The sequence below is a fragment of the Varanus komodoensis genome, unplaced genomic scaffold, assembly GCF_004798865.1.
Source record: "Varanus komodoensis strain SLA01 unplaced genomic scaffold, ASM479886v1 scaffold11, whole genome shotgun sequence".
Lineage (NCBI taxonomy): Eukaryota > Metazoa > Chordata > Lepidosauria > Squamata > Varanidae > Varanus > Varanus komodoensis.
In genome coordinates, this window is record NW_025335317.1 from 32162974 (window position 1) to 32190966 (window position 27993).

Below are 27993 nucleotides of genomic sequence, written 5' to 3' on the forward strand. Positions count from 1 at the left end.
AATTCAAGAAGAGCCCCATGCTCAGACCAGCGTGAATACAAAAATGAGGTGGCCAACGCATTGCTTACTAAGGCACAAGTATGGGACTAGCTGTACTCCAATCATTCAGCCATGTTTGTACTCTCCACAAAATAAAAAGACATCTGGCCATGTTATAATTTCTATAGTATTTAATAATGGGCAGCCCTGAGTATCAAAGGCCAACCTCTCCTCAGACAGCAGAATCCAAGGAAGGCTTTGGCCTCTTAGCTGTTCTCAAGCTATTTATACAAAACATCTATGAAAATAGCAGCTGTGGATTTTTTTTCCAGTTAGCCCAGCAATCCTGGTCAAATCCAGTGCAGATGTGATATTTTTGTCCTGATTTGAGCAACTTCAGTTGGTCCTCAAGGTTAAAAATAAAGTGTCCATAGTCAAGACGGTTTTTTCCTCTTTGTGCCTTTTGCACAGCCTCTGCCAAACCAGCCACCAGCAAGGGGACCTGCAGAAATTTGCTTTTGCTCCTCCAATTGCACTTCATGAAGACCTGCTGGGGGGGCCACAGGTTTCCGGCTATGGCTACCTTCTTCTTCAGGTCTCAGTGGAACAGCCAGAGAGAATATGGGGTCCTGTGTTCTACAGACAGAGATGAGAATATGCCATGTTAACTTAGAGCACCACTTTAGAATTTCTTGCTCACTATCTTCAACCACAGGCAAAACTAGAAGCCCATGTTTGGAGTCACCATGCATAATGCCCCACTGTACAGCAGGGCTGGGACTGCAACATCAACTTTATAGCTATAATAAAGAGTCAGACATATGTTTTACACCTGTTTCTGCCACACAGTAAGCCATAATTAAATTATACCACCATTTTATTGTGCAACTTTTGGAAGAGAGATCTTGGGGGAGAGTGCTATGTATAACATTGTGTACACAAAGATAAGAAGCACCATTCTTTACTTACCTTTCATAACGAGGGATAGGAAATCCCAGCTCATCCATCAACAGTTTCATCACATCATCGCATTTCCCATGAAGTTTCAGGGCTGCCAGATCATCTTTTGGAGTCCACTGCAGATATAACAGTAATAATATTACTTTGTCAATGGACACTGTAAATAATTGGTACCGTTTGCCCTTTAAATAATTCAGAATACATTGGCTTCTAAAACTTTAAAAATAGCTGGGGACACAGGTCTGCAGTTCAGCCCATTTTATCATCACTAGAACAAAGGGAAGAGTAAAGATAGGTAAAAATATCTTCAGGCATTTAAATCACCAGTAGAGGAAACAAGCATCATCTCCTGCCATAAATACCCACGAGGACTCTAAGATAAGCTTCAGAGTCTGCCCTTTTGGTATCCCAGGAAAATGAAATGAAGCAAGTGAGAACTAAGAAGACAGCCTTTTCAGTCATGATTGGGGAATGCCTTCCCCAAAAAGGCTTGCCCTGTGTGTACTTCGGTCTCTTTTCACCACCAAGTAAAGCCCTTTTTATTCCCCTGCCCTTTTTTCATCAATCTGTTTATGTTGTTTTGAAAACTGCTACAGTAGTTTTAGATCTTTACACAGCTGGAGGTTTCTATTTTGGTGTTACACTATGGTTTCACACATTTAAAAGTTTGATTTCTATTGAGTTGTATTTTCTACCATATTGTAAGTTGCCCAGGGAGCTTTGGCTATTAGGTAGCATAGAAATGTAATAGATTCAATGAAAGCAAAACGAAACTCACTCTCTGTCCAACCTACCTCATAGAATTGCTCAATAAAATGGAGTTGCATAAGCTGCCTTGGGTTCCACACCAGAGGAAAACAGGCAGGATATAAATGCAATGTAAAAATTTTAACACCAGAGTTAAGTGCCATGTACATAAATGGCAAGGTTCAAACTCACCTGGAGATTTACAATATAGAGTTTTGGGCGGTGCCTGGGTGGCTTGCTCATGCACCACAAATGTGGATACTTTTTCAAAACCTGTTGGAAGAAGGACATGACAAGCAAAATATCCATCAGTGACAGGAGATGAAAGTAACCTTATGGTCTCAGAAAGCTTGCAATTGTGCATCTTTGCTCATGTAGGAAAAAGGCAGGATATAAATAAAATAAAAATAAAAAATGCATCTGTTTGCAGTATTTCCAGAACAACTTAAAAAGGCGTGTTCTGAAGACAAATGATGAGCTAATTGAAATTTTGGTTTTCAAGGTTTAGCAATGAAAACAATTGATTACAAAAGTAGAAGATGTTGTAACAGACTACTTTTTTTTGCTCCATACACATTTTGGAAGTTCTTATTTATTATATTTTATTAGCGTTGTAACAATGGAATCCTATGTTGAGAAACATTTTCCTGTATCAGTACATGTATCAAAATATATCAGGCTGAATGCTGGTGAAAAGAGGGATGTCAAATTCATGTTCAGGGGAAAGAAAACACTCCTTAAAAAATAAAGCTGGAAGCAAAACCAAAGGTTAACTTCAAAGATACAAGATTCAAAACTGGGTGGAATAGTTGAACACCCAGGAAGACAGAATGAAGATCAGGCTGATCTTGATAAGCTTTAATGCTGGGCTGAAAGCAACAAATGAGATTCAATAGGGACACATGCCAAGTCCTCCACCTAGGAAGAAGAAATCAAATGCATCAATACAAGATGTGGAATATGCAGCTCAACAGAACTGGAAAAAATACCTTGGCGTTATTGTGGACAACAGGCTAAATATGAACCAACAACGTGATGCAGCCACAAGAAGGACAAATGTTATTTTGGGATACATTAATAGAAATATTACTTCCAAATCACAAGAAGTACTAGTTCCCTTATACTCTTCACTAGTCAGAGCTCACCTAGAATACTGTGTCCAATTTTGGGTGGCAAGATTTAAGAAAGATGGAGAAAAGTTAGAAAGGCTCCAGTCCGGGGCAACCAAAATGATCCAGGGTTTGGAAACACTGCGCTCTGAGGAGAGACTGAGAATGTTCAGCTTTGAGAAGAAAAGACTGAGGGAGGACCTGATACAACTCTATAAGTACCTCAGAGGCTGTCACAAAGAGGAAGGTCAAGATCTCTTCACACTGATAGCAGTCTATAGAACACGGAATAATCAACTGAAGCTATGACAAAGCAGATTCAGGCTAGATATCAAGAAAAGATTACTGTCAGAGCAGTATGATAGTGGAAGCAGTTGTCTTTCAAAAAGAAAGTCATTCATGTGAGGGGGATGGTATAACTTGGGAGTCCAGCACTGGCTTTCTTGGCCCCTTCCGACTCTACTGTTCTGTCTGTGAACCAAGCCTGGCTCTTCTGAGGTTCCCCAGATGGCCATGTCCCTTCTCCCTGACTCCACCTTCATTCCCTGCACTGATTGTTTGGTGGTTTCCTGACTTTTGTGCTGTGTTCCCCCATTTTAAAAGTTTGAAATTTCTTTTTTAAGGCTACTGGCAGGAAGAGCTTTAAGCTAAATAGGCTGGTATTTTATTGTGGTTTTAGTCTGGCTCCTTTTGCCTTTGGCCACGCCTATCACTTGAATGCTGCCTGTGTGCAAGAACTGCTTTGAAACTGAATTTGGACCGCAGTCTGGAATAGGTTTCTCCTGTACAAGGTGAGACACCAGGAACGGCCAGTGTTCCACCAAGGCATCATAGTCTGCTCCCAAATTGTATAGTGTTCTGGCAGAGTTCCTGACACCCTGGTCTTGCTAAGGACACAATCCTCTGTACATATTGCTGGGAATAAACCCTATTAAAGTGGATTGTATCTAATAGGTTGTAGCCGATGTTAGTCTAACTCAAGTACCATTAATTTCAATGTGTCTACTCTGAGTATGACTAACTGGCTACAATCTAGTGGGACTTACTTCCAAGTAAGCGTGCATAGATTTGTGCTGGTAAGTCATCTAGTTGAGTTTGCTAAGTATTCTGAACTAGTATTTTGAAAATCAGAATATCTGAAAAAAGTACTGATTTGTTTCTTGGGTCTTAGTTTTTTGGACTTCCTTCTAGAGGGCTAGAAATAGAGACAATTTGATTCTAATGAAAGGGTGTGTGTATTCCACTTACTCAGGGCAGCACACTGGGGAAGTTTACTGGCCACTAGTTATCTGCATTCTGAGGGAGTTCCACAGGTGTTGAATTCTGCAAAAGGCATGGCAGCCATGGATTCCTGGAATATGAGGCATTGGTGTGCTCAGCTTATCCCTGCCTCTCACCCATCTTGTTTCTGGACAGTCTGCAGTGGGCACTGGAAGCCATCTTCACACATTTTTTTTTTTATTTTCTATTTATATCCTGCCTTTTCCTATAAAGGGCTCAAGGCAGCTTACATCATTCTCCTCCTCCATCTTATCCCCACAACAACAACCCTGTGAGGTAGGTTGGGCTGAGAGTCTGTGACTGGCCCAAAGTCCCCCAGTTGGCTCCATGGCCGAGCGGGGACTAGAACCCAGATGTCTGAGTCCCAGTCCCCGGCTCTTAACCACTGCACCACACTGGCTCTCAGTGCAACACTACATCACAGAGGAGTGTTGTTACATGCTGTCAAGTTGTCTCCAACTTATGGTGATCCTGCAAATAAAAGCTTTCCAATATATCCTATCCATGACTTCCCTGCTCAATTGCTCTAAATTCAAGACTGTAGCTTTCTTTATGGAGTCAACTCATCTCTTACTTCGTCTTCCACTTCTTGCCTTCGGCTTTCCCTAGCATGATTGTCCTCTAAGTCAGTATGTGAATACGGAAAACAGGGCAACAGCATATTCTTATTTCTGCCCCATTTTCATAAAGATACACCCATGTTCATAAACAAGCTCTTGCTTTACCTTCAAGCTGGACCCCAAGCAAAGGATCACATCTGCTTTGCTTGCAGCTTCTGTTGCTGCTTCCCAGTTCAAGGGCTGCTGTAAGGTGCCTTTCTCTCCAAAGTGTACAATTGTATCTCTTAGCTGTGCTCCGCATTTGTGGCACATTCTGCCAGTATGGTGTCTATGCAGGGCTGTGCGTTCTGTCACATCAAACACTCGCACATATTCACGATTGGGCGTACAGGACGTGCAAACCTGGTTTTGGATGGAAGCACAGAATCTGTTAGTACTCTGACAATCCGGTGTTGCACTGTATCACACTTGCTCTGCAAGTACTCACCTCGATGTACATGTTTCCATGCAGCTCAGATAAGGCTTCCCGAGGAAGCCCACTGCGCAAGTGGAGCCCATCACAGTTCTGTGACACCACATGCTGCACCTAAACAAGAAGGAAGCAGGGTTGAGGATGGAAACAGTAACCCAGAGAGTTGAAAGCAAGGCATTATCCTCCCATCAGTGCTCAAGAGATGGCCTGCAGAACACAGCCAACCTGACAGAACAGCTGGCTGGTAGGAAGTAAAGTGACTTCACTCCAAGCTGGCGGGCAGAGCCCAAGAGACTCCAAATGCCCTTGCCTAATGCAGTAAAAGCAGGCTACACTTCTATCCCACAAATGAACCCTAATCCTATTTCAGATGGCAGCTGATGAGAGTAGCAAACTGCACAGTGTTGTATTCACAATGTGAGAGCCAGAAAAGCAGAAGTGTAGGCCAGCTTGAAATGTCTCTTGTAAGGCTTTGTTACTGGCAGTAAAAGCTTTAGCTATGTTCTGTGGTTGTAGCTTGGCTCCTTTGGCCTTTAGCTGCACCCACCACTTTCCAGATCTAGCAAACAGATTTCTAGAATAGACACAGCTGCTGATATAGTGTGCCCAAACTGAAGCTAGTCAACTGCCGCCCATCTGTGGGAGATGCTATTTATATGGCGATATTAACATACCCTAAACACTCTACTGGCTTTTACAGGAGCCCAGATAAAACACAGTGTGCCAAACATCCTATTTATTAAATGTATAACATGTCACAAGTCTGTAGTTCTTTGTGAATCCTTGGCTTCCTTTGATGGCAGCTAACAACTACATATGCCCTACCACCCCAGCCTACAATTCATCCCTTGCAGGGACCCACGTACCAAATCAGCTGCTTTATTTGCAGACTCAGAAGTGTCGCCTACAACAAGTGAACAAAAACCAATCTTCCTGACCACTCTGAGCCCTGTGTAACTCCTCCATTTTGTATAGCATTCCACTGTAAGTCACAGAAGGATGTGTAGGCAATGGCCTCAGTCCTCTGCATGAAGAGGGTCTCCATCACCCCAAATTTTCCAAGGCTTAACATAAAATATGAATAATGCCTTTCATAACTAGTACCCCAACTGCGCCCCAGCACAGCTGCCACCTCCTTCATTCCAGGGACCCAGCACTAACACTTGAGGGGCCTTACCAGTTTATGCTTGTGCAAACAGGCGATGCTCATGTGGGTGAGCGTGGGCTCTGCTTCACTCAGATCTGCAGCCCTAGTATATGAAAAGAAAGGCAGATGTTAAGGTAGCAGGGAGTCCTCCAGTGCAGCCTATACAGCATGGCTCCTCAAACTACGGCCCGCCATGCCCATTTATCTGGCCCATGCGCTCGCCCCCACACCCCGCGGGCAGGGAGGGCATGCTCACTCGGAGAGGGTTTTGGACTCGTTGGGAGATCTCTGAGCAAGCAAGCTGCCGCCCGCACGCGCTTGCCGCCCAGCTCACAGTGAGGGCGGGGAGGTGGTGGCTTGCTCACTTGGAGATGGTTTTGGACTCGCTGGGAGATCTCTGAGCGAACGAGCCACTGCCACATGCACCTGATGTCGCCGCCACGTGCACGCCCGACGGCACCTCACCGGCCCATGCCCCCAGGCACCCCCACTTCACCGGCCTGTGCGAGTCACTGCCGCCTTTCAACTGGCCCCATATTGAAAAAGTTTGAGGACCCCCGCTATACAGCCTCTCTCAACAAACTCCGATGGCAGGAAGAAGCTATTTGAACTATCAGTGATGATTACCTGATACTCCTTCCTTTCTGCAGCATTGTCCACACCCCATTTGGGCCTCTGTAGTCAGGAATCGAAGCTGCCTGCATTACCAAGAGACACAAAAGAAACAGGAACCTTCCTAGGTGGCACTTCAAAAATGCGCAGCCTCACCCAAATTTGCAAACACCTCTGCCTGTCACTTTCTACAGGTACTGCATATTCCAAAGCTCCCTCCATAGATGCTTCTCCACTATACCAGGCCTACCATCATTCAAATAATCAAAACCATGTGTAGCACAAGCACTTGTTCATCAGCCCATTTAATGTCTTACTGAATCTGCCTAATGAACGTCCTCAGCATTTTCCTCTGTCAAGAGAGGAGAACTAACCCTAATCCCAAATGCTTCTTAGAATTCGTGATTTAGGGTCAAGTTATAAGTAGGTGCATTTGCAAGCAAAACTGGCTGTGGGTTGTTTAATCTACAGCTGGCTGTGGTGCATGCCTGGCAGAATGTGCATGTTCAGTGCCTAGGTGCAGCTTTTCATATCATGCAAATGCAGGGAGCATCTATCATGTGAGGGTTGTTTAACTTCCCATTATCAATGTTCCCTGGGTTTGTATGGCCTGACAAACTGCAGCCAGGTACTTAATATACTTTAATAATAAAATAATATTCAAATGTCCTCTAGCACTCACTTGAATAAGCCACACTGAATGGTTCGATCACATGAACCAGGTTATCGTGGCATTCACACAGCAAGCAAATTATTAATTTGCCCTGTAATTCTACCTCCCACACTGCTAGGAAGACTAGTTGCCCAATATATCAAAATGGCTCAACTGCTCCCTCCCACTGTCAAACAGCTGTTTTATGAAGGGCAAGCTGCTATGCTGTGTCCTTTACCAGAAGCACAGGGACACCAAATGGCAACCAAGTCTTCTGCGCCTTTCCAGACTTTCCTGCCTGTAGCAACTACCTCTGGAGGGAGCATTCTACATTCTGAACAAGAACCAAGTTCCTTGATATATGTAGCACAGCATGGAGACTGGCTCTCAATGGCAATCTGGATGGAAAAGCTGGGCAAACAGAAGACTAGCTATTTCTCCAGGAAAAAGACAGCAGTTAAAATTGATGTCATACCACCAATTTGAGATGACACCTAGTAATATTCACTGTGACCAACTACAATGAAAACACATTAATGGAAAAATTTCAGTCTTTCCCAGAGCATGTCAAGGACAATCAACTATGCAACACATAGTCAAATGTAACTTGCAGAGATGCCACAACTCCCATCCTTTAACAGAGATGCTGAAATCAGCATTGTGACTTACTTCTATTTGTCAGTGAGGGAATCAGAGCTGGGCTGCTCTTGCATGGTGAACAGAATGTGTAGCCCTGCTCTAAAAGTATAAGTTACTACAAGATTTTGTCAGAAGTGACCTCAGAAGAGCCACCAATACAGTCCTACCGTGCTGATGCCAGCTCCTGTATATATGATGAGATGCTTAGCTGCACGCACAACTGCAGAGAGTTTGGTAACTTTTTTCTTCAACTCTTCAGGTTCATCACACACCTGAGCATGCATAAATTGGGGTGAGGAGTCTTCAAATGGTTCCCAATGCACCATATTTCAGCTAAGTTTTCCCATTCTGACCACTTTCTGATACTACAAAATCCATACATATTAGACCCTTCTCTTACCTTCCTTTTCTTTACAACTTTTGTAAGGGAAGATATGCAACAGATGAAAAACATGTAGAGGACGCAAATTAGTGAGAGATAGGGGAGGTAATACGGACAAGCAGAAAAAAAAATCATATAGCCAGACTATTAAGAACAAGGAGAGAGCAAATTAGAATCTAAATCCTAGACATATTTGCTTGGAATGTATTTTAATACAATGCAAATTTCAGGCACATGCAGGAATGGCCTGGATTTTGTAATATCTGAACACTAACCTAGAGGTTACATTTATGATATAAAAGCAGCTGGCCTTGCTGCTGACATGCAGAAAAAGTCATATATGTATGAAAGCAGGAACTGCCGACTGATCCATTTCTCCACTGACAGCTAGTTTTCCCTTCCTGTACAAGTGGGAGAAGCAGGGGAAGTTAGCAACCAAAGGAAGAGTTTGGTAGCATAGATAGACCAGCGTACAATTCCTCTTTCCTTGAAACTTCCACATGTGCAGCTTGCTCTGCCTTTTAGCTGCAGATGCCACAGAATTCTCAACGAGGAGAGCCATGTTATTCGCCCTTGTTAACACTATACAGTCCTTTAAAAGAGGCGTGGAAAGAAGATATATTAGAATCTACCTGTAGCCCTTTCTACTGTCTCAAACGGATATGGCAGCACCCTCTGAACCTCGCCAAGAAGCTGAGCTAGAAGGGCGTTCACTCACCTCCTCCAGCCGGCGCCGCAGCCTCTCGCGCTTCTTGCGAAGCCGCTCCAGATCCCGCACGATTTCCTGACTCCCAGACAAAAGCACAGCCTCGTCGGGGCTCCGCTCCGCCGCCGGCTTGTGCAGGATGCGAGAAACCTGAAGGGAGGGGGGACGCAGGCACAGAAAAGTAAGCCAGGAGGCGTGCTGCGGCACATGGAAGCGACACACCTGCAAGCCCCCTCGCAGCGCCCCAACCACACCTGTCTCCGTCGCTCTCGCTGCTCTTCTTGTCGGAGGAACTCGGCGCGAGCTGCCGCTTTCCGCTCCGAGCGACTCAAACTCCGACCAGCCGCCATCGCCCGGGCTGCTTCCGGGTATCAACCGGCCTGAGGCACGGCTCCAGCTAGTTCCGCTTCCGGTCGCCCAGAAGACGCGGCGGGGGCAGGAGCCACAGCGCTCGTAATCAGAGCTACATAGAAGTCGACGACGCTCGCTGAGCCGCTCTTTCAAGGGGTAGAAGACCCAACGCCCAGCCCGCGCCGACACTTCCGGCATCCATCATAGAGACGCGAAGGGCTAGAATGTCGCCGCTCCGCGTGCGTCCTCAGGATGCCTGTAGCGAGCCAGGGCAAGATGGGCTGTTGCCTCGCGGCACAGCCGTGCACGCGTTCTCAAACCGCTGGACTGTATGAACAGGTCAGGAGCCCGTGGGAATGTGCAACCACGCACACACGGGAGTCTGGGAGCTCATGCCGAGTAAGCTCGCCAGCTGTCGGGTGGAGCATTTTTTTAAGCTGCACTTTCGCTGATAAGAGGTGACAGCTAAGTAACTGTTGGTGTTAAGAATCACTCTCAAGGCGACTTTTTTTTTAAATTGCTGTCTTTAGCTGCAGAAGCCGACCAAAAAGGTTCGCTTTTCAATCGTATCTATACATCTGATATTATCAGAAGAGCACTCAAGGAAGATGGAGACAGCGACCGCCTTTTTTCTAATGGTTACCACGTATTTCATACATGCCATGAAGCCCCGATCATCCTTCACGGGGACAGCCTACCCTTTTATTGTATCGGGAGGGGAGGCTTGGGGCCTTGATTTATATGGCCTTTATATATAGTTCCAAAAAGTTCAATAAAATCTATATGCAATGTAATATAAAAACCTAAAATAATTAAACTTTCACTTATTAGCGTATTTCGCTGTAGCCAGCACTTCAACTACAAGCAAGCATCCTCTATGCTAGGCTGGACGAGTGCACTTCCGTTCTTTTTCTTCCGCACCTCAATTAGACTTAGGGGCCTCTCAGTAGGAGGGCAAAGGGATGGGGCCTCTTCAGACAGCTAATTCATGTCCAGTAATTTATTCCTGTGCTTTTACTGCCAGGGAGAAGAGGAGGCACTTGGGGAGAGGGTTCTGTCTCAGGAGCCACAATAACTTGATCTGCAGCAGAGCAGTATCCTTTGCAGCTCTGGCTCAGGCAGCAAAATAATCAACAAGTGTTGAAAGAGAAACCACAATTCTAGAAAAGAGGAAGAGTGGTGTGTGTATTTATGTATGCACGTGTAACAGAAAATAATATAACGGGGCATATGTTTTCTTCACAAAATGTTAATGTGTTCTGTTCAAGTATCATACACTTTTTAACATTAAGTTTAAACATTCAGGTTGACTCTCCCTGAAGTGTTTAATTTTTAGGGTATAATAATTGTGGATTGTTCCAACAACTTTAATATACCTACTGTAACTCTTTATCAATTATAGACTAGCAGAACCCAGGAGTTTCTAATCCAAGTTGGTAAAAAATGCTAATATATTCATCGCAATAGAAAAAAGCAGAAATCAGTTTTGCCTCATGGTGCGATCTTTTGGGAAATGCACAATTAATTAAATGCACATCTACTCAGAAGTAAGGCCCTCAGAGTTAAATGAAGCTTATTTCCATGGTGCACAGGTCTGAAATCTAAAACTGCAGAGAAAAGTTTAATCTTTGATCAATCGGTTAATTGACAGGCACAAGAACTCTGAATAAACATTTTAAAAATCCTAGCATAACCTATGCCTTCAGGGATAGGTTAATCCAGATCATAGCAAGGTTTTAAAGTTAGCTTTCTTTCCATTTGGGTCATAGATAACTTTGCATGCCTTTTTCAAAATGCACTGGAACCCACAAGAGGCTGTGTAGAGGGCATCTGTGACTACAGCCTATCTTACTAACTCAAGAGTTGGACACATCTTTATAAAACAGCCAGTTCTTTTCTATACTATTCTAAATACTCTATTTTAGCCCAAATCCATTTCTAATAGCACAGTTCCCTGAGCCTGCATAAGAGTATAGAACTCTTATTGGACAATCAAAATATAATTAAATCTTTAATCCTGTCAGGATGCCCATAAGTCCTGAAATGGGTTACAGGCATCCAATGCAGAGCTGGAGGAGACTTTTTTTTGGCCTGTCTAGCATCAGCACTTCAGGGGAGACAGAAGGAAGCTGGCAGAGGCTTAGGACATCTCATATCCTGGCCTCCGCAATCTGTTGCTCTCCTTACTCCCTTTACCCTTATCTGATATGGTAACTTTTCTGACTAGCTATGGTAACTTTTCATACTAGCTATGGGAGAGATCCAAGGTTGCAGCATAGTTTTCAACTTCAGATTTGGGATTCTGAGAAACCCTACCTTGGCCAGTGACTAGGGGCCATAGGATCACTCCCTAAAATGTGCAAGCTCTGGATGTCAGTTCAATAGTTCTGATCTTACAAAAAAGATTTTGTCTAATGAGGAGATCTCAAGATCTTGGAAGCTTGAACAGTTTTATGGCCTGTTGGTTGATCTAACATAGAAATTCCACACGTGTAATTTAGAATTTTTCCTCTGGCCAACATTGCTACTTTCATTTTTTGTGATAAGTAATAGTATTACTACAACACGCTTTTGAAAAAAAGTAAAAAACAAGCTTTGTAGAAAACAAAGCCAATGTTTCTAATTAACAAATAAATGTAAGTTTGTTTTTAAAACTGCAGAGTAGTGGAAGGGGTAACTTCATGCTTTTCAACTTTAAGCAGAAAAATGATCCAAGCATACAACACCCCTTGGAGACAAGTTTTTTTGATTGTTTTAGGTTTTAAGAGAAAGATATAGGACAATTATCTGATGTTATGAGGGTGCCAGCATAATTCACCCAGCAGGCAGAAAAGTAATGAGTATGCCAACTGAAGAATTACACAAAATGTTTAAGAGTATTTGGTGAAACTACACAACAGAAATACAACCCTGAAATAAGTTATCTGGATTGCTTGCAACAAATGGCTAAAACTGCAGAGCTATATTGTGTTAGAATGGGTTGTCCAGGAAGTCCCTAATTCACAAAACAAGAAACCAATTTGGCTGTTTTGTTTTGTTTTTTACAGCAAGAAATTTAATTATATCCATTGTATGCAAATGGTCAAGCCTAATGAGTTTCAGTAGAAAACAAATCTGCCAACCTAAAAGCCTGGTCAGTAATATCATAGGGACCAGCCTCTTTAAAGATGTTTATTGGTCATATACAAAATAAAGAATGCTTCATATCAACAAACATACACTATATACATAAATAAATTAACAACACCTTCACTGGGGCTGTGGCAACAAATCCCCAACAGTTATCAGATATTTACAGATTGAAAAAGGACAATAATTTAGCAATAAATACTGATTAATTAATTGGGCCTACTGTTGTACAGACAAGCCCTAGGACTTGACAATATGTATTACACCCCTGGCACATAGAATTAATCTCCAGTTTTATTAGCTTTGGAGATTGAGATTCTTTTTATCAAAATACTCCTCCCTCCCCTTTTAAGAAACATTTTAAAGCAGCAGTGAATTTATCTCAACCCATATCATGTAAAGACTATCTTGAACATTTGGAGGGTGGGAAAGAGCAGTCATCAGTCCATCTCATTAAGTGCTCCAAACACCATAATTTCTAGTTTCTCTGTAATATTCCGGTTTGGCAAAGGGTGCAATAAATTCAGAGGAAGCTGCAGATGTGGGCAAGGGCAAGTCAAGTTGGCTGGGAGCCATCTGGGGATCCCATCCTTATTGACCTAGCCAGGTAATAACATACTTTAACCAGGAATGAGGAGACTACTCACTCACGTACACAATGCCTCTGATTCATCCAGGTGACAGACAGCCACAAAATCTGGGGCTCTTGTGTAGATCAAATAGTGGGAGTGGGACAGGAGATGATAAAGCCTCACCACTTGGAAGGATCAGCCTGAAGCTTCCCACCAGGCTGCCATGAGATCCTCTTCTGGTCTTTCTGCATAGGGAGGAGCAATACTCTGTTTTAGCAGCCACCACTCCCCACTGTGTTATCAGCAGGAGCAGCAATGTTACAAAGCAGGAAAGGAGCTTTCCTGTGCATTTCCAATTGTTGTTACTGATGAAATACAGCTAGAGACATCAGGAAGGTGCGAGAAGAGGGGGCTTGTTAGTAAGTGCTTCAGTCTTCCATTGGGAGAGAAGTGCAGATACCACTGGAGCTACCCAGCTAAGTCTGGGTAAACCTTCTTCAGCATACAGGAATGTCAAGTCTGTTTCTCAGTGATGTACACAGAGATGCCATCCTGCCACTTTTCTGGAGTGTGACAAGTGTGTTTTGGATGAGTTAAAGGAATACCGGAGATGCAATATCTTATATGCATATCAGAACGTGCAGAGTGAGAGTGTGTACACACATGTGTGTGCCCGTCTCCATACACACACTCAGCTATTTGATCCAAAATCACACCCCCAAGTGCAAGTCTGAGCGGTCTCTACCCATGCCCAAGAGTCAAATACCCCAGCTGTGAGCCTGCAGTCTCTCTCACTCTTTTTCTGGAGAGAAATTCTTTCATAATCCAAGAGATCACTTTTACACAAGTCACCACAACATAAACAAGTCCCCCACCACCCCCCGCCACAAGCCAGCCACACGTGGGCGGAATTATACTTCACGGATTTGTTCTGCAGCCAAGTAAAAAGCAGTGCTCTCCACCTGTTGCATCAAACAAAATGCCCCAAAAGGAAAAAAAAAAAAGCAAAATGAAAACACAACACCCTTCACAGCAGGAAAACCAAACAAACAAGCACCTTGAAAACAAGAACCATCACACTCCGAATGCTATATACCAGAAAGAGAAATCAAGGGGAAGGGCTCGAGAGGGGCATCAGGGATAGGAAGAACTCATGAACACTAGAAGCAGACAGACTGAAAATAGGTGAGGGAAGATGGGCAGTGTGAAGGATCTCCCCGGCTGCTGGAAGATTCATTATTTCAATTTCACACATTCAGTGCTAAAAGATGCTCAAAACACACCCACCGTATACAAGGCTAAGCACCTGCTACTTCCACCAGCCAACTTAGATGCAGACAGCTTTTCACTTCTCAGGCCTTAAGAAGGGCAAGAGGTGCAACTCTAGAGGAAAGACAGGTGTCCTGTGGCACCTTAAAGGCTGATACACCGAATACAGGATATACTTTTTGTAGGCTAGGGCCCATTTCACTGGATTCATGATGTGTTACCCCCCCAAGTTGACCAGTGTATCTACACATGGCTGCTTCAGGTGGGCCAAACACTTGGTGCACCCATTGAAAGGGATTCCAGTCCCCAAATGTATATATGCCAGAGTAAGTATGTCGGTCTATATGATGCCACAACACCCCTTGTTTTCGTTACAACGGGCCTCCATGACTCCCCCTCTGGAAGTATTACAAGGAAATTTTTCATTAAAGATGCCTCAAGTTATTCCAGATGTACATGAAAAGTAAGCAACTGAATAAGAGGAAGCAGCAACGGAAGCCCAGCCGATTCCACAGAGTGGGAACTGCTCATGAAGAAAGGACTAGAATGTCTGACCGTAACAGCACTGCAGTCAAAGGATTGAACCAAGATGGCTGAAATGTTAGTTTCGCTGAAAAGAAACTCCTACCCTAGAAAGGCAGCCCCGCCCAAACAGGTAACCATACAAGCTATATCTGAAGATCAAAGCATGGAACTACCACTGATGTTCTCTCCTGGCTTTCCACGGGGCTGTAAGAGAATACAGTACAGAGAAGCACACCAATGCAAATGGAGAGGCAGGCTGAAGAGAAACAGCAGTCAGCAGATTGAAGAGTATGCTCAGGGATGAGCTCAGAAATGCAGGCCACACAAGTGCCCTTTATGCAGCTCTCGAAAGGAAGCTCTGACTAGGAGATCTAAAATGTCATTTCAGCCCCCACCTCTTGCTTGTAAATCTGGGGACTAGGAAACTGGTTACCTGCTATTGTGGTTTGTGAGCTTGACAAGTGTGCGTAAATATTGCTTTCACAGATTATAATTGTTTGGTTTTCACAGAATCTGGATTTCTTTGGCAAGGACTAGAAAGTGGAAGGCAATGAAGGGAAGAAAATATGCACAGCTTAAGGATGGGGGGAAAGATGCATAAAGAGGTAGAGGGAAATGAAACAGCAGAAAGTAGGAAAGCTCTGGCTCCAGCAATCCCACATAGACATCCATTGGTTCCTAAGCCTTTTGATCCAGGAGTGACAGGCATAAACCCTTGCAGCCTTATCAGGCAGGCTCCAGTACGGCCACAACACTCCTAACACACGCCATACAGTTCAGCCTTTTTCAGCATCAGAAGCCTGCTGGCCTTGAGGAAGGGCTTGCCAATAACTGCCACTGCTTGTCCTTTGTCAATTCCTTTTAAATTTGCAGTAGGGAGTAGCAGGTGCGGTAGATGGGATTTCTTGAATGCAACCTGCACGTAAGAGTGGAGAGGTGTCCACACCAGAGCTCCCTTTTATTTTTCTCCCTGCTTGCAATCTGTCCTTCTTTGTTCTCATACATCCCTGAGCTGCTCTTTGCACAACTGCAGTTCTTGTGGGCAAAGAGCAGCAGAAAAGTATCCCCGTCTGGCCTCAAAAGGCTGGCCAGGATACTTACAGGAACTACTGCTGGTGGCGAGAAGCACTGCCCTTCCACTCCAGGTCTGCGGCAGAACAGCGTTCCTTGCGCGTGCAGGGGGAAGCGTTTCAGCAGACATCAAGAAGAGGACATGACAGCCAATCCACATTTAAAGCTTTCTTTCCTCTATGCCTGTGATATATTCCAAGCAGTGGAGCTCTTACAGGGTAGGCATTAGGAAGATGATTTGGAAGAATTGATTTTCACCAAATGGAAGTGGAAGAGGCATTTTTGGTTAAAAATCATTGGATTTTTCCCTGGATATTTGCTGGCTGGGAATTTGGCCTCTAGCTCATTTCAGGCAGTAAACTAAGGGTGCGATCTTATGCTGGTTGGGGTGTGCTGAGAGTTGGAGGACTTTTTCCCTATGAATATGCATAGTATTGCTCCCCAAGTTTCTTTGTCCTCTTAACACTGAGACTCAGAATCTGTTGTAAGGTAAGCTAAAGTTTTCTTAAAAAGCCACCAGTTTCTGCAAGATTCTGACAGTGTCTAATGTCTGCCAATCCACAAGCTGCTCATTGTACTATTTGTCACACGCTGGTTAAATCAAGAATTCTCAGTATGTTCTGGACCAGCACCCCCAGGCTCCCCAGCCACCACTAATTGGGCTCTCTCTGAAGGGCACCTTTTGCTAGGCAAAGCCTCAGGTTTAAAAAGCCCTCCTGCAATAATATTCTAACAAATATTCCAACAAATCAGCTGAGATCACAACATGTTCCCTCTTGATAATGAGACCACCCACCACCTATTCTGTATGGGCCAAGTACTTCTGGATTGCAGTACTCAAGGCAGGAGAATGCTTCCCTTCCCTTTTCAATCCACTGCTGACTGTCCCCCAAAAGGAGTCATAGCTCCTTCAAAGAACACAGGGACAAAGGCTTCCAATGAAATATTTTAAGCATCTAGAAGCTAAACAGTGAGGTTGGACTTGCCTGGTTCAGAGCGACCCCCCCACCCACACACACACTTATTAGCCCTTATGGAGTTTCCAGCTCAGCTGCTTAACTACTTCTCCATATGTCTGAGAACAGAAAGCAAGCACCCAGGGATTTTTTAAAAAGACAGTAGCATTGGTAGCTAGACAATCCTGCCAGAAGGGAGAACCTAACAGAAGCTACCAGTAACCCAACTCTATGAAACACTTGTTCTATGGGACATGGCACCCACCCCACACTTTGTTTCACCTTCCCATATAATGAGAGTGCCCTCTCCACCCCACTTTTGTTAGATTTAGTCTTTAGGATCGACAAGACTAAGACAGCTGACTTTGGGAGCTGTGATGCAAGTGACATGGGAGAATGGAACACTGTCTACTAGCTGTCGTTAAGTTTTAGTGGCACCCCAGAGCAGTTGCTTCACTTCCGGCTTCAGTGGCCAAGAAGCACTGCCTTCGGATACGGGTAACCTTTCTCGCAAGACACAACCTTTAAACGGTCCGCTGGGAAATGCCCCAGAAAGCCCTGCACTCAGCCCAGGGGAAGCAAAACGAATGCTCACAGGACATCCACACAGCAAAGGTGGCCAATGGCACCAGCACGTCACAGCGCCACACGAGACCTCAGAGCACAGACAACGAAACACAGCAGGAGCACAAAAGCAGTCGGTGAGGAGTTCAAGAGTAAGTCACTTTTGGTACAATTGCAAAAAGATATCAAACAGGACTAGCCTTTTTTTGTTTGTTTTTTTCCTACATTATTTATAAATAAAAGTCTGATAACTCTTTATAAAAACCAACCTCAGAGCCACAAAGACTTAGCGAGAAACTTTTAAAATTTGCATTTGTTTTAAGCTAGCAAAGTCTCCAAGAATAGGACAATCAAATATTCCCAACCTCTCGGGTTAAAAAGGAGACTGTGAAATACAAGTTCTACATCCGATTTAGTTTTGAAACGTAGATCTTTTAATAGTTCTTTAAAATGAATGTTTCTCTCTTAAATAAAGGGCTATTTAAACCACATAAACTGGTTGTGTAAACCATCACACTAGAGACACTTGATACTCTCCAAACACAGGAAACAACTAGTGATTTTGGTCTTGTTCAGTGCAACACGTCAGGCACAAAACCGGCCTGTAGTCACTCACCATGGCACAACCTGCCTTCCTCCTGGCAGCCAGGCTACCACAGTGCCCATCCCTGGTTCCTTTCCCTTCTCTGCAGCACAGGCACCAGGAAACCGCCATTCTCCCCTTCCCTCCCCCCGTCAGGAAAAGTCCCAAGGAATCCCACCTTTAAACATACAAGGCGCAACTAGATGTCAATATAAAAATGGTTACACAAACTACCCCCATTATCGTCACTGATACCAAGCAATTTACAAGCAGCAGACTGGACAGCTGACACACAACCTTGGAAGAATGGTATAAAGTCATCACTGACAGCAGGTCTTCCAACTTTCTAGGACCTCAGCCCTCCCCTTTGGGTTATTCCTCCCCAAAATTTACTCCATGCTGCTGAGAATCTCTTTGGCTAGAGTACTGAGGTCCTTCCGCCTCTGTTTCCAGAATACCCCTGGATGGAAGGTTCTGCTCACATAGAAGGATTGCATTACCATCAGTCACACCAACCAGAACAAAGCTAAAAACAAAGGGACTGCAGTGACAAGCAGGCCAGCATGTGCCTGTGTGGGCTAGGCCACCTGGGAAGGGGTTGTGCTTTGGGGATTCCGGATGAGCTTTGTGCCTAACTGCCCTGCACACACAAGCCCAGGCAGTGCTCGTTTCACTAAGACCGGGCGTCCGTTTTGGATTTCACTATCGTGATGACGCTGGTGGTGGCAACCTTGCCGGGCACAAGAGGCCCCATGCTGGAAGCAAGTGGGCCCCGGGCAGGGGTGACAGGGCTCCGGGCCACGGTCCGGGCGAAGTTCTGCAGCGCCTCGTACTTGGAGCGCAGGGCATCGAGTTCCATTTTCATGCTGGCATTCTCCGAGGCCAGCTTCTCCACCTCCTGCTGAAGTTCTGCCTTCTGCTTCTCCAGCTCCTCCTTCTGTGTCACCCTCTTGACACGGCAGCTGGCAGCATAGCCCCTGTTCTTCAGGGTCCGCCGGCGTTGCTTGAGCTGGATTATCTCCTCCTTCGACAAGCCCCGCAGATGCTGGTTCAGCTCCCGCACAGACATGGTCACCAGTTCTTCATCCGTCAAGCTGGTCCCATTCTCCCCTGGCTCCCGCTTCACCTGCGGGGCAGAAGGGAACACATGCATCACCAGAGCTCTGGCAATGCGCACGGACCACGTCAGCCCCCGTTTCGCCCTATTACCTTCAAGGCTTTGTTTCCTTTGTTGGGGGTCGTCATAACACGCAAGCCTTTGCAATCAGTTTCTGCAAAAGAGAATGGCCAGAGGTCACCAAACTCACATTCCAGAGCATTCCTTCACGAAAGGCACTCATTTGGCCCAGCAGCTAGACCGGGAAAGTGGCAGGGCTCCCGACAGGAGCCAGGCTCCAGGTGCTCTGCACAGCCACGAGCCATGCTGAGGAACTTACAAGAGCGGCTGACCACCCCCTGTCCCTGCCAGCCCCACCGCTCTCTACAATACTCACAAACAAATGGCAGGAGAGGGCAGGGGAGAGGGGATTAAGCACCCTGGGAGGAGCCAGCTCAGAATGAAGCCACATTTAAAAATAGCCTGGCAGCCAGGGTCCTGCACGGCTGTGCTGAGCCAGTCATGCTGACTCAGCATACTAGCCGGCTCGCTCACAGTGCACGCCTTGGAGTATAACCCAGCAGGAGAGTTGCAGCCCAAGAGCCTGGTGCATATGAACTGACCCCTCCTGTCTGAAGCATTCTTTCTCTGGGGAGATGAGCAGCCACGCGTTGCGGGGAACTGAGGGGGAACAGCGAGATGGCCAGATCTGTGGACAGCACCAATTTAATTTTTCAAACAAAAAGTGACAGCAAAGAGCTCCAAGAGCTGCTATCGTCAAACCAGAGGAATAATGAAAAATGTGCTTCAATGAAAGCAAATGCCAGGTGAGGCATTTTGGAGCAAAACATCCTAACTTCACATCCACACTTAGGGGGCCTGAGTTGGTGGTGACTGAGCAAGAAAGGGATCCTGAGGTTGTGGGGGACAGTCCAATAAAAGTACCACACTGGTGTGCAGTGGTTATGGAAAAGGCGAAATCCATGCTGGAGATTATTAGGACAGGAATCAAAAATAAAACTGTCAATAGCATACTTCCCTTACAGAAATCTGTGGTGCAACCTCACTTGGAATACCATGGCCAAGTCTGATTACTGCACCCCAGAAAGTATATTGTAGAACTGGTAAACATGTAGAAAAGGGTAACTAAAATAATGATGGGGCCAGAACAATGCCCCTAGTGGGGAAGGTTACATGGTGTGGGGCTCTTAGAAAAATGCAAGAAACGTGGGGGGATAGGACAGAGGCATATAACATGGGGAAGTCAGATGCATCATACTAGAGACTAGGATCATCCACGTGAAGCTGAAGGACAGGAGATTCATGACAAAAAAGGAAGCACTTTTCCACAAAGCACAAAGTGAAATTACTACCATATGATATCATCATGGCCACCAACTTAGATAAAAGGGGATTAGACAAGTCCATATAGGATAATGCTCTTAGCAGCTGCTAGTGATGATGGCTAAATATTTTACGTTCTCAAGAGAATGAAGGGGAACACACAGAAGCCTAGAAAGCTGCTTTGTTCTAGCCGATAGCATAAATTGAATAATCTGGCTACTGGGAGCAGAAGATACTGCTTTTGCCGTATTCAGATCTTCTTGTTTTTCTTTTAAGTACCTTTTGCCACTCATGTTAGCAGGGGTGGCAGTGGACAGAAACTCATACAGCCGAAAAACTAAAAGAAGTCAGGGTGGGTTTCTGATAGTCAGAAGGAACAGCTAACTTCTGTCCATCTCCCCATCCAGTCGGTATAACCCTGTCCTCCCTCCACCCTTTACCAACAAAGAACTAGGATTTTTTCACATTCCTCTTTTTGTTTTAACGGGTATAAAACCAAGAACATTTATGCACAGTCACTCTACTAGCCTACTGATTTATGTCACATTGTTCTGCATTTCCAGAACATGTGCGCCACTGGGGAAATTTTTACTAACTGTAATGTAAGTTAACAAAAAAAAAAGTGCAAGGTTCTCAAGATTCCAGTAGTTATTATTTCAGAAACAAGCTTGGAACATGCAAACAAGGTTTATCCCAGGAATGAGAAGATACATGAAAGAACCCACACCAATTATGCTTCCACATTTCATAATCCACTGTGTTAGCCTAGAGGGGATAACAACATTACAATACCAAAATTCACAGGGAACATAACCTCTCTGGGACAGTAACTGCATTTGCCAGTACATTTTTATTGCTAAGTACAGACCATAATGCTTGTTAATGGACATTCTTTTCCAAAACATTATGGAATCACTTCTTCTAATTTCCAAACAGAATGCCCAGGTGACTTCACCAAAAAGGCATAATATGCAAACAGATCTCATCATCCAATGCTGTTTTTTGTGTAAACCAGAACTGACTGCCCCTGTCCCACAAGCAAAACACAGAATCCTGTCAACCAGTGCTCAAGACCCAACCTGAAATTACATGCAGGAGTAGTTAATTTTTCGTACACAAAACCTGAGATCACAGCAAAAGATCTTGCAGGTCATATGTCTCCCTTTCCCGAGACCCTCAAATACATACACATGCACTCGCATGAGTATTAGGTATTAGTAAGTTCTCTACCTTTCGTTACTGCTCTGGATCAGCTCAGAAACTACAGCTGTTCCCTAGGCAAGAGGAAAATCTGCTGCTGTGGCAGGGATGTCTCAGGGCTGAAAGAGTCAGTATGTGCATTCAGACAGGGATATCTTGACATCCAGCTCCCAACCAAGCACATCATCAGCACTTACATGGCATAATAAATGCCTCTCCTACACAGCCCATGTTCTTGTTTGTTAAATGCATAAAACATCAGTTCACATTTATAGCAGAGAATTAAGACAAGCTAGTGTCAGCAAAAGCCAAGAAGCAGTCCCCCAGCAGCACCCCCAGAAGGGATGGCTTCAGCGCTTTCCAAGATCACTAATAGGCCAGTAACAACTTGGATATTCCTCGAGCACTGAAAACCGCTGACAAGCGAAGTGTTTATGCCCAAAGGACATGGTTCTGGTCACTGATTAAAGGCTTACCGTGTCCTAACACGGTGGGCCACAGCTGTCTTCCCAAAAGGACCCCACCAACTTATTTTTGTCTTTGAAACTGACAAGCAAGCTCCAAGCAATTACTAATCTGAAAGCAAAGTGTGCACAGCTCACTCTGCCATACCATCCGCGACACTGATTGCAGACAGGATTGGACCGGTATTCAGGAGCCAGCAGTCTAAAAGTATGTGGGCAAAAGAAACAATGATTACTAGTCATGTCTTCATCCCGGAAATAGACCAGGACAGCAACAGCACAGCCATCCCACAAGCAGAAGTTACAAGAGGATAAAGGGTACTTTCGGACCTCATAACATGGTCTGAGAAATCATGCTCTTTCCATATTAGTTAAAGAAATTCTGGGGGCCATGCAAGAATGCCTTCCCATGTCAAATCTGTTTGTTTTCATTTTCCCAGCTGTGGTATGTCTAAAAACCAAGTGCAGTCATCTTACTTCTGGGAAAACAAAAACAAAAATTTGAAAAAACACAGAACTCATATTGTGAACTAGGGATGGGGAACCTGTTTCAATCCAAGGGCCAAATTCAAATTTGGAGATGCTCTTGTGCTTTCCAGTGGTAGGCCAAGTTGAAGGCAAAGGGGTCAAAGGAAAAGGAAAAAGAATACAAAGAGTCTGCATTTTGAAACTGTTATTTTCACCAACTAAACCCTAGGAGAGGAATTTCAGTCTTCCAGAATAGTGGAAAATATGCACAAAAGGCAGGAAACTACCAAACAATCAGTGGTTGGAAGAAATTGAGCAGCCACCTGGGCACCCCAGATGACCCATGTTTTACCATCAGGTCTGAGGTTCCCCACCCCACCCCTCCCCACAACTTCTTCTATAGGTTTTGCTTGTGGCACATGGGAATATTAGGAACCATTACAAGTGCTCATAAGAACCAGGACTGTTCTTTGGAACAGAAATTACATTACTAAAGACCCACCATAAGCCATGAAGTCAGCACAAATAATGCTATCTTAGCTTTCACAATGCCAGGTTGGTTCAGTCCCTGGGAAACACTACTCAGACATTAAGCACATGCAAAGACAGAAATACCCTCATAAAGCAAGTCCAGAACTCTAATATACATATATATCAAGATCAGTGCTTAGAATGCAGTAACTTATTAACATCTAGAGAGAAGAAGGCACAAAATGATGCTGTCTGGAAAGGATGTTCATTATTCCGTTTTCTACCACTGCTTGGTAAATGGTTGGGGAAATGGTCAAACACTGCATAAATTTCAATAGACTGAAGTATGAGGATATTCAAACTTACCAGAGCATAGAAATGTTAAGAATCTGCTGACATTTTAGCAGAAGGAATATGCTTTGAGTCTCTGCCCAGGGCAAGCACAATGTTTATTACTAGAAACATTCATTTTAAAGGGGCTGAGAACAGTCAAGAATTGGGTAAACTTACAATACAACACAACCAGCACAACTGGGAAGGCACTAGGCCCTTCTAGAGGACTGATTTGCCACCCACAGAAGCAGGACTTATTAATATCCTGCAAGAGGACAACCAGAGAGACCTGGCATCCAGACAGAGACAAACTTGGTCTAACTCCCCAGACTGCTGATTTCTCAGCTTTTTGACAGCTTCCCGAAGAAAGATCACACTGGAAAGTGCCAAGTGCAATGGCTGCAAAGGGAAAAAGTGCAGCCTCGACACATTCTGCCAGGACTCAAAAGGCCTGCACTCAGCACAAGCACCGCCAATTCTTCGCTCACAACAGAGCTGACAGCAGAGTGCATGATTCAACACAGGCCCCATTCTCAACATTCCTGGTTCAGAGAGCTGTGCCATCAAACTAGTGTAAACACAGTGACGTCACCCATTCCAGCAAAAGAAGACAGCCCCAACCCAGCAGTCCCAGCTGTAAGGCGTGAGAAAGAGAATGGCCTTGATGACATGGAGCAGCCAGGAGCTCAGTGACAACCTGCAGTGGCAGGCTTTTCAACAGGTGTAGTAGAAAGAGCAGTTTCCAAGCTGTACCTATCTGCATGTACATGACTCTGTATGTCCAGGAATGCATGCATTTCTAGAAATGTATTTACCCAGAGTTTCCCAATTATTCATTTAAATATAAATTCATCTTTTTGTTGAAGAATTTAGCCTAGCAAAAAAAGAAGAAAAAAACTGCCGGAAAGCAGATGCTTACCAAGTAAGACCTACAGAAATGTAAGGACAGTAAAAAAGTTTGTTTCCTCCAAGCAGACAAAAATGATCCCAGGCAGTCTCTCCCCAGTATGCTTATGTGCCAAGTTCTTCAGTGCTGGTTTTTACATGGATGTGCCTTTTTACTTAGTAGAGCCGAGGGGAAACTGAGCAAAAATCAGCTCTTCCTATCAGCTTAGAAGGCTGCCAGCCTCATATGGTTGCTGCAATTGAGAAGCTAGTCACATTTGCAATGAAACTAAATACAACTTGCTTATCTCTCCCCACATTTCTAGTTAAATGTGTTTGTTTCACTTCCCATTTGCCACAAACATCATAATTTATTGCAATTACTTAAATATCCCAGTGGAAAATAATTTGTCCAAACTGCAGTGTCACAGGACACTAAAATGGGATGCTAGACAGTTGCAGATTACCTGCCACCTTGTCACAATTATATCTGAAGACAGAAAGAGCTATAGTTCCTCCACCAATATGAGTGGTACAGTGCTGGTCCATATGCCATGTATCTGAGGACACAGAGCTATAGGAAGGTTGTTTTGGTTTTTCAACAACGCTCCTGCAGCTCTGTGTCCTCAGTATATGCCCTGTAATTGTCTTGGCTCAATTCATTTTGAATCTGATAAGTTTGCAATATAAAAAACATTTCTTTTTCTAGAAAGAAAACAAATACCCTTGATATACTACACTCAGTTAGGAGCCCTAGGTTTATGCCTTTATAGAGAAGGGAGTTTTACTAGATACATTTTTGTGTCCTTCCCACCTTACGATTTCAGAAGTACAAGAAAAAGAATTTGTACGTATCTGTCAGAAGTAAAATACACTGAGGGAGCTAGCTTTTGCCCGGGCAGCATCTCTATCCAATCACAATTTTAACATCTAAGACATACTGATTAAAACGCTCATCCCCAAAAGCTAAGTCACTATCAAACTGGCAAAGGACAGGCTGCCCTCCAGAACTGTGGTGTGGCTGCAGATAACGGCACGCTTCAGCTCACTTGCTGGAGGGACTTCCCACCAGGGACTCAGCGGAGGACAGCATGCACTTGTTGCGCATACGTGCTCCACTGTACAAATCAGCAGAGCTGATCAGGCTCACAAAACAGATCTGCATCTCTATGCCCTTCCCAGTCCAGTGTGACAGCATGCCAGCCTCCTTCACAGAGCCCTTGAGAATGCTGTGCTCCTCTGACACAGACCGCACAGACAATGACAGAAGACACAATTTACATAAAAGTCACTGCTCTCAGAACCTTTCTTATGATTAGAAAGCTAGCCAAAATAGAAGAATTGAAATCTACAGGTACCTTGAACAGAAGTAACATATAAATAGCCAGAGCAAAAATAAAGAAGAGGCACACAAGTTTAGAAACAGATTCACAAAAGTTCTACTAAACACCCCCTCCCCCCTTCTCTCTCTCTCTCTCTCTCTCACACACACACACACACTTCAGTCCACACACTACATGTGGACAATATGACATATGTTCAGAGAATGGCAACTGTCACAACCTCTTAAATACAGACAAGTAATTTTAAGAACATGGATCCCAGGTGAATCTCCTCCCCAACTGTCTCCTGCACTGGCACTGTCCCTGCCTTATCATCCTTTAAAAAGATGAGTCAGCAGGTCACCTTGTCTCTCCCAGCCAGCCCCCTTGCCAGGTCCCACCAGCCCCCACCTCTCTTTGTGCAGCATATACCTAGTGGTGACCTCATGTTGATGAGTCAGCAGTGTCTGGGCTCTGCACACAGAGGACTGTGCCAGGGAATGGAATGGGGTGATCTGAAAATCACCCTCCATACTGCCGGCTTTATACATTCCCCCTCCTGAGCCCCACCCCGCATGCACACTGGCTCTCTCCTTCCTACCCAGACACCTGATGAGTCAGCACAACAAGCCCTTTAACATTTGCAGACATGGCTGCACATCCCTAGACACATACACACCCAACACAAATGTGCAAGAAGCGGATTTTTCTCCCACCCCCACTTCCTGGTGGTGAAGTTGCCCTAGGAAACCAAAGAATAAGTGGGGAAGGGTCAAACTACTTTTTCATGCTCCCGTCTTGAGAAAGCACAGAAGCAGTGGGGAGAAGACTGGAACTCAACAATGAGGATTCAGGAAAAACGGAGCTTGGGGCAGCGATGGCACTTCTCTCCTACCTGTGACAGCTGTGAGGAAGGACGTTGCCCGCTCACACCGCATATCCACTCGAAAGAGAAAAAGGGATCACCCACCCAGCCACCCACCTGTCAACAACGGAAAATGAAGTCAACGAAAAGAGGAGAAGAAACCAAGGCGGGCTGGGGGCATAAGGAAGTCCGTTCACCGAGCCCCACCGGGCGCTCCGCCACCCCTCCGAGCCCGCCAGAACATTCTTGGGAGGAAACGGGGGAGACGGGCGACGGCGCTCCTGCCAGCCCAAGTCCCCACGTACAGTGCAACAGTCGCCTTTTCAAAAATAAACACGGGTGGGGGGGACAGTTAACTCCGCGGAACGCAGCATGCCCAGAAAAGCCTGGAAAGGGGAGACAAAGCCCCCCCATGAGCACCCCCACGCGCATACATCAACCCCCCTGCTCCATTATTAATTCCTCCTCCTCCTCCTCCTCCTTCCTTCTTTCTTTCTTCCTTCCTGGGTGTGGGGGAGCGCTACCTTTGCTCCTTCCTCCCCTCTAAAAGGGGAACCAAGTCCCAGGCCCCGCTCGCGCAATCGCTCACCCTCCGCTCGGTGCCGCCGGAGGGGGCCGGGGCGGGGAGGGGGAGGCCGCCACGCAGAGAGGGACCGAGAGTCCGGGGTCCGCCGCCGCCGCCGCCGCCGCTCACGGACGCGTCACGTGATGTTTGGGTCACGTGCCTCCATTCATGAAGCCGATCGGTGCAGCCGCCCCGAGCCTTAAAGGGGAGGCGCCCAGAGGTTCGCTTTTTTTCCCCTCCCTTGCTTTGCGGACACGCGCATAAAATATTTGAGAAATATAATATAAGAAAGAGGACGAGGGTGTGGATGTGAGAGAGGGGTGGCAAGGCGGAAGCGAGACTGTGGAGCTGGCGGGGGGGGGGGGGAACAAGGGCCTCACGTGCCAGGCGGGCGGGCGGGCAAGACCGAGGCTGAACCTCAAGGGCAGCTTGCTCTAGCCCAGACTGAGCTGTGGCCATTCGGCTGCTCCCGAGGGTAGGCCCATCGTGCTGCCCGGCTGCTCCGACCCTTTGGACACCACCATTTCGAGGCAGCCTCGGCTTGGGGATTCGGGCACGGGCGAGATAAAAATGAAAAACATCCGTCCCAAGGCCCAAACTTATCTAACTGCCCGCGAGACACACACACTCCTCCGAGGCGAGGGGCTGCTTTTTCGAGCAGCTCATGAAAGGCGGGCAAGGAAGCTGCTTTTACTTCCCTCCATCTGGACGGCC

General features: G+C 45.4%; 2 protein-coding genes across 7 annotated transcripts; both read right to left on the reverse strand.

Annotated features, from left to right (window-relative positions):
* Positions 1-152: 152 nt before the first annotated feature.
* SIRT7 (sirtuin 7) lies at positions 153-9779 on the reverse strand. 2 transcript variants are annotated; one of them, XM_044419913.1, is made up of 10 exons: positions 9501-9778; positions 9259-9396; positions 8326-8430; positions 6883-6953; positions 6286-6358; positions 5124-5222; positions 4802-5038; positions 1879-1959; positions 949-1055; positions 153-615 (listed from the first exon to the last, which is right to left on the reverse strand). In XM_044419913.1, the coding sequence occupies exons 1-10, from the start codon at positions 9594-9596 to the stop codon at positions 414-416; spliced, it is 1209 nt and encodes a 402-aa protein (XP_044275848.1). In that variant the 5' UTR covers positions 9597-9778; the 3' UTR covers positions 153-413. The 2 variants fall into 2 exon arrangements, with proteins under 2 accessions (XP_044275848.1, XP_044275849.1); XM_044419914.1 differs by lacking the exon at positions 8326-8430 and having other exon boundaries at positions 9501-9779.
* Positions 9780-12753: 2974 nt separating this feature from the next.
* On the reverse strand, positions 12754-27414 carry MAFG (MAF bZIP transcription factor G). 5 transcript variants are annotated; one of them, XM_044419916.1, is made up of 3 exons: positions 27304-27414; positions 19476-19537; positions 12754-19392 (listed from the first exon to the last, which is right to left on the reverse strand). In XM_044419916.1, the coding sequence occupies exons 2-3, from the start codon at positions 19509-19511 to the stop codon at positions 18940-18942; spliced, it is 489 nt and encodes a 162-aa protein (XP_044275851.1). In that variant the 5' UTR covers positions 19512-19537; positions 27304-27414; the 3' UTR covers positions 12754-18939. The 5 variants fall into 5 exon arrangements, with proteins under 5 accessions (XP_044275851.1, XP_044275853.1, XP_044275850.1 ...); XM_044419918.1 differs by lacking the exon at positions 27304-27414 and adding an exon at positions 27239-27288; XM_044419915.1 differs by lacking the exon at positions 27304-27414 and adding an exon at positions 26282-26395.
* Positions 27415-27993: the final 579 nt, after the last annotated feature.

What these genes read in the sequence shown, in the direction of transcription:
- MAFG (XM_044419915.1), bottom strand. An exon ending in AAGGAAACAAAGCCTTGAAG is followed by an intron (nt 19,393 to 19,475) that starts GTAATAGGGCGA and finishes TCTGCCCCGCAG; the next exon opens with GTGAAGCGGGAGCCAGGGGA.
- SIRT7 (XM_044419913.1), bottom strand. Translation starts at nt 9,596, where the DNA reads ATGGCGGCTGGTCGGAGTTTGAGTCGCTCGGAGCGGAAAGCGGCAGCT. An exon ending in CAGGAGCTGGCATCAGCACG is followed by an intron (nt 6,954 to 8,325) that starts GTAGGACTGTAT and finishes TTGGTAATGCAG; the next exon opens with GCAGCTTCGATTCCTGACTA. An exon ending in ATGGAAACATGTACATCGAG is followed by an intron (nt 5,039 to 5,123) that starts GTGAGTACTTGC and finishes ATCCAAAACCAG; the next exon opens with GTTTGCACGTCCTGTACGCC.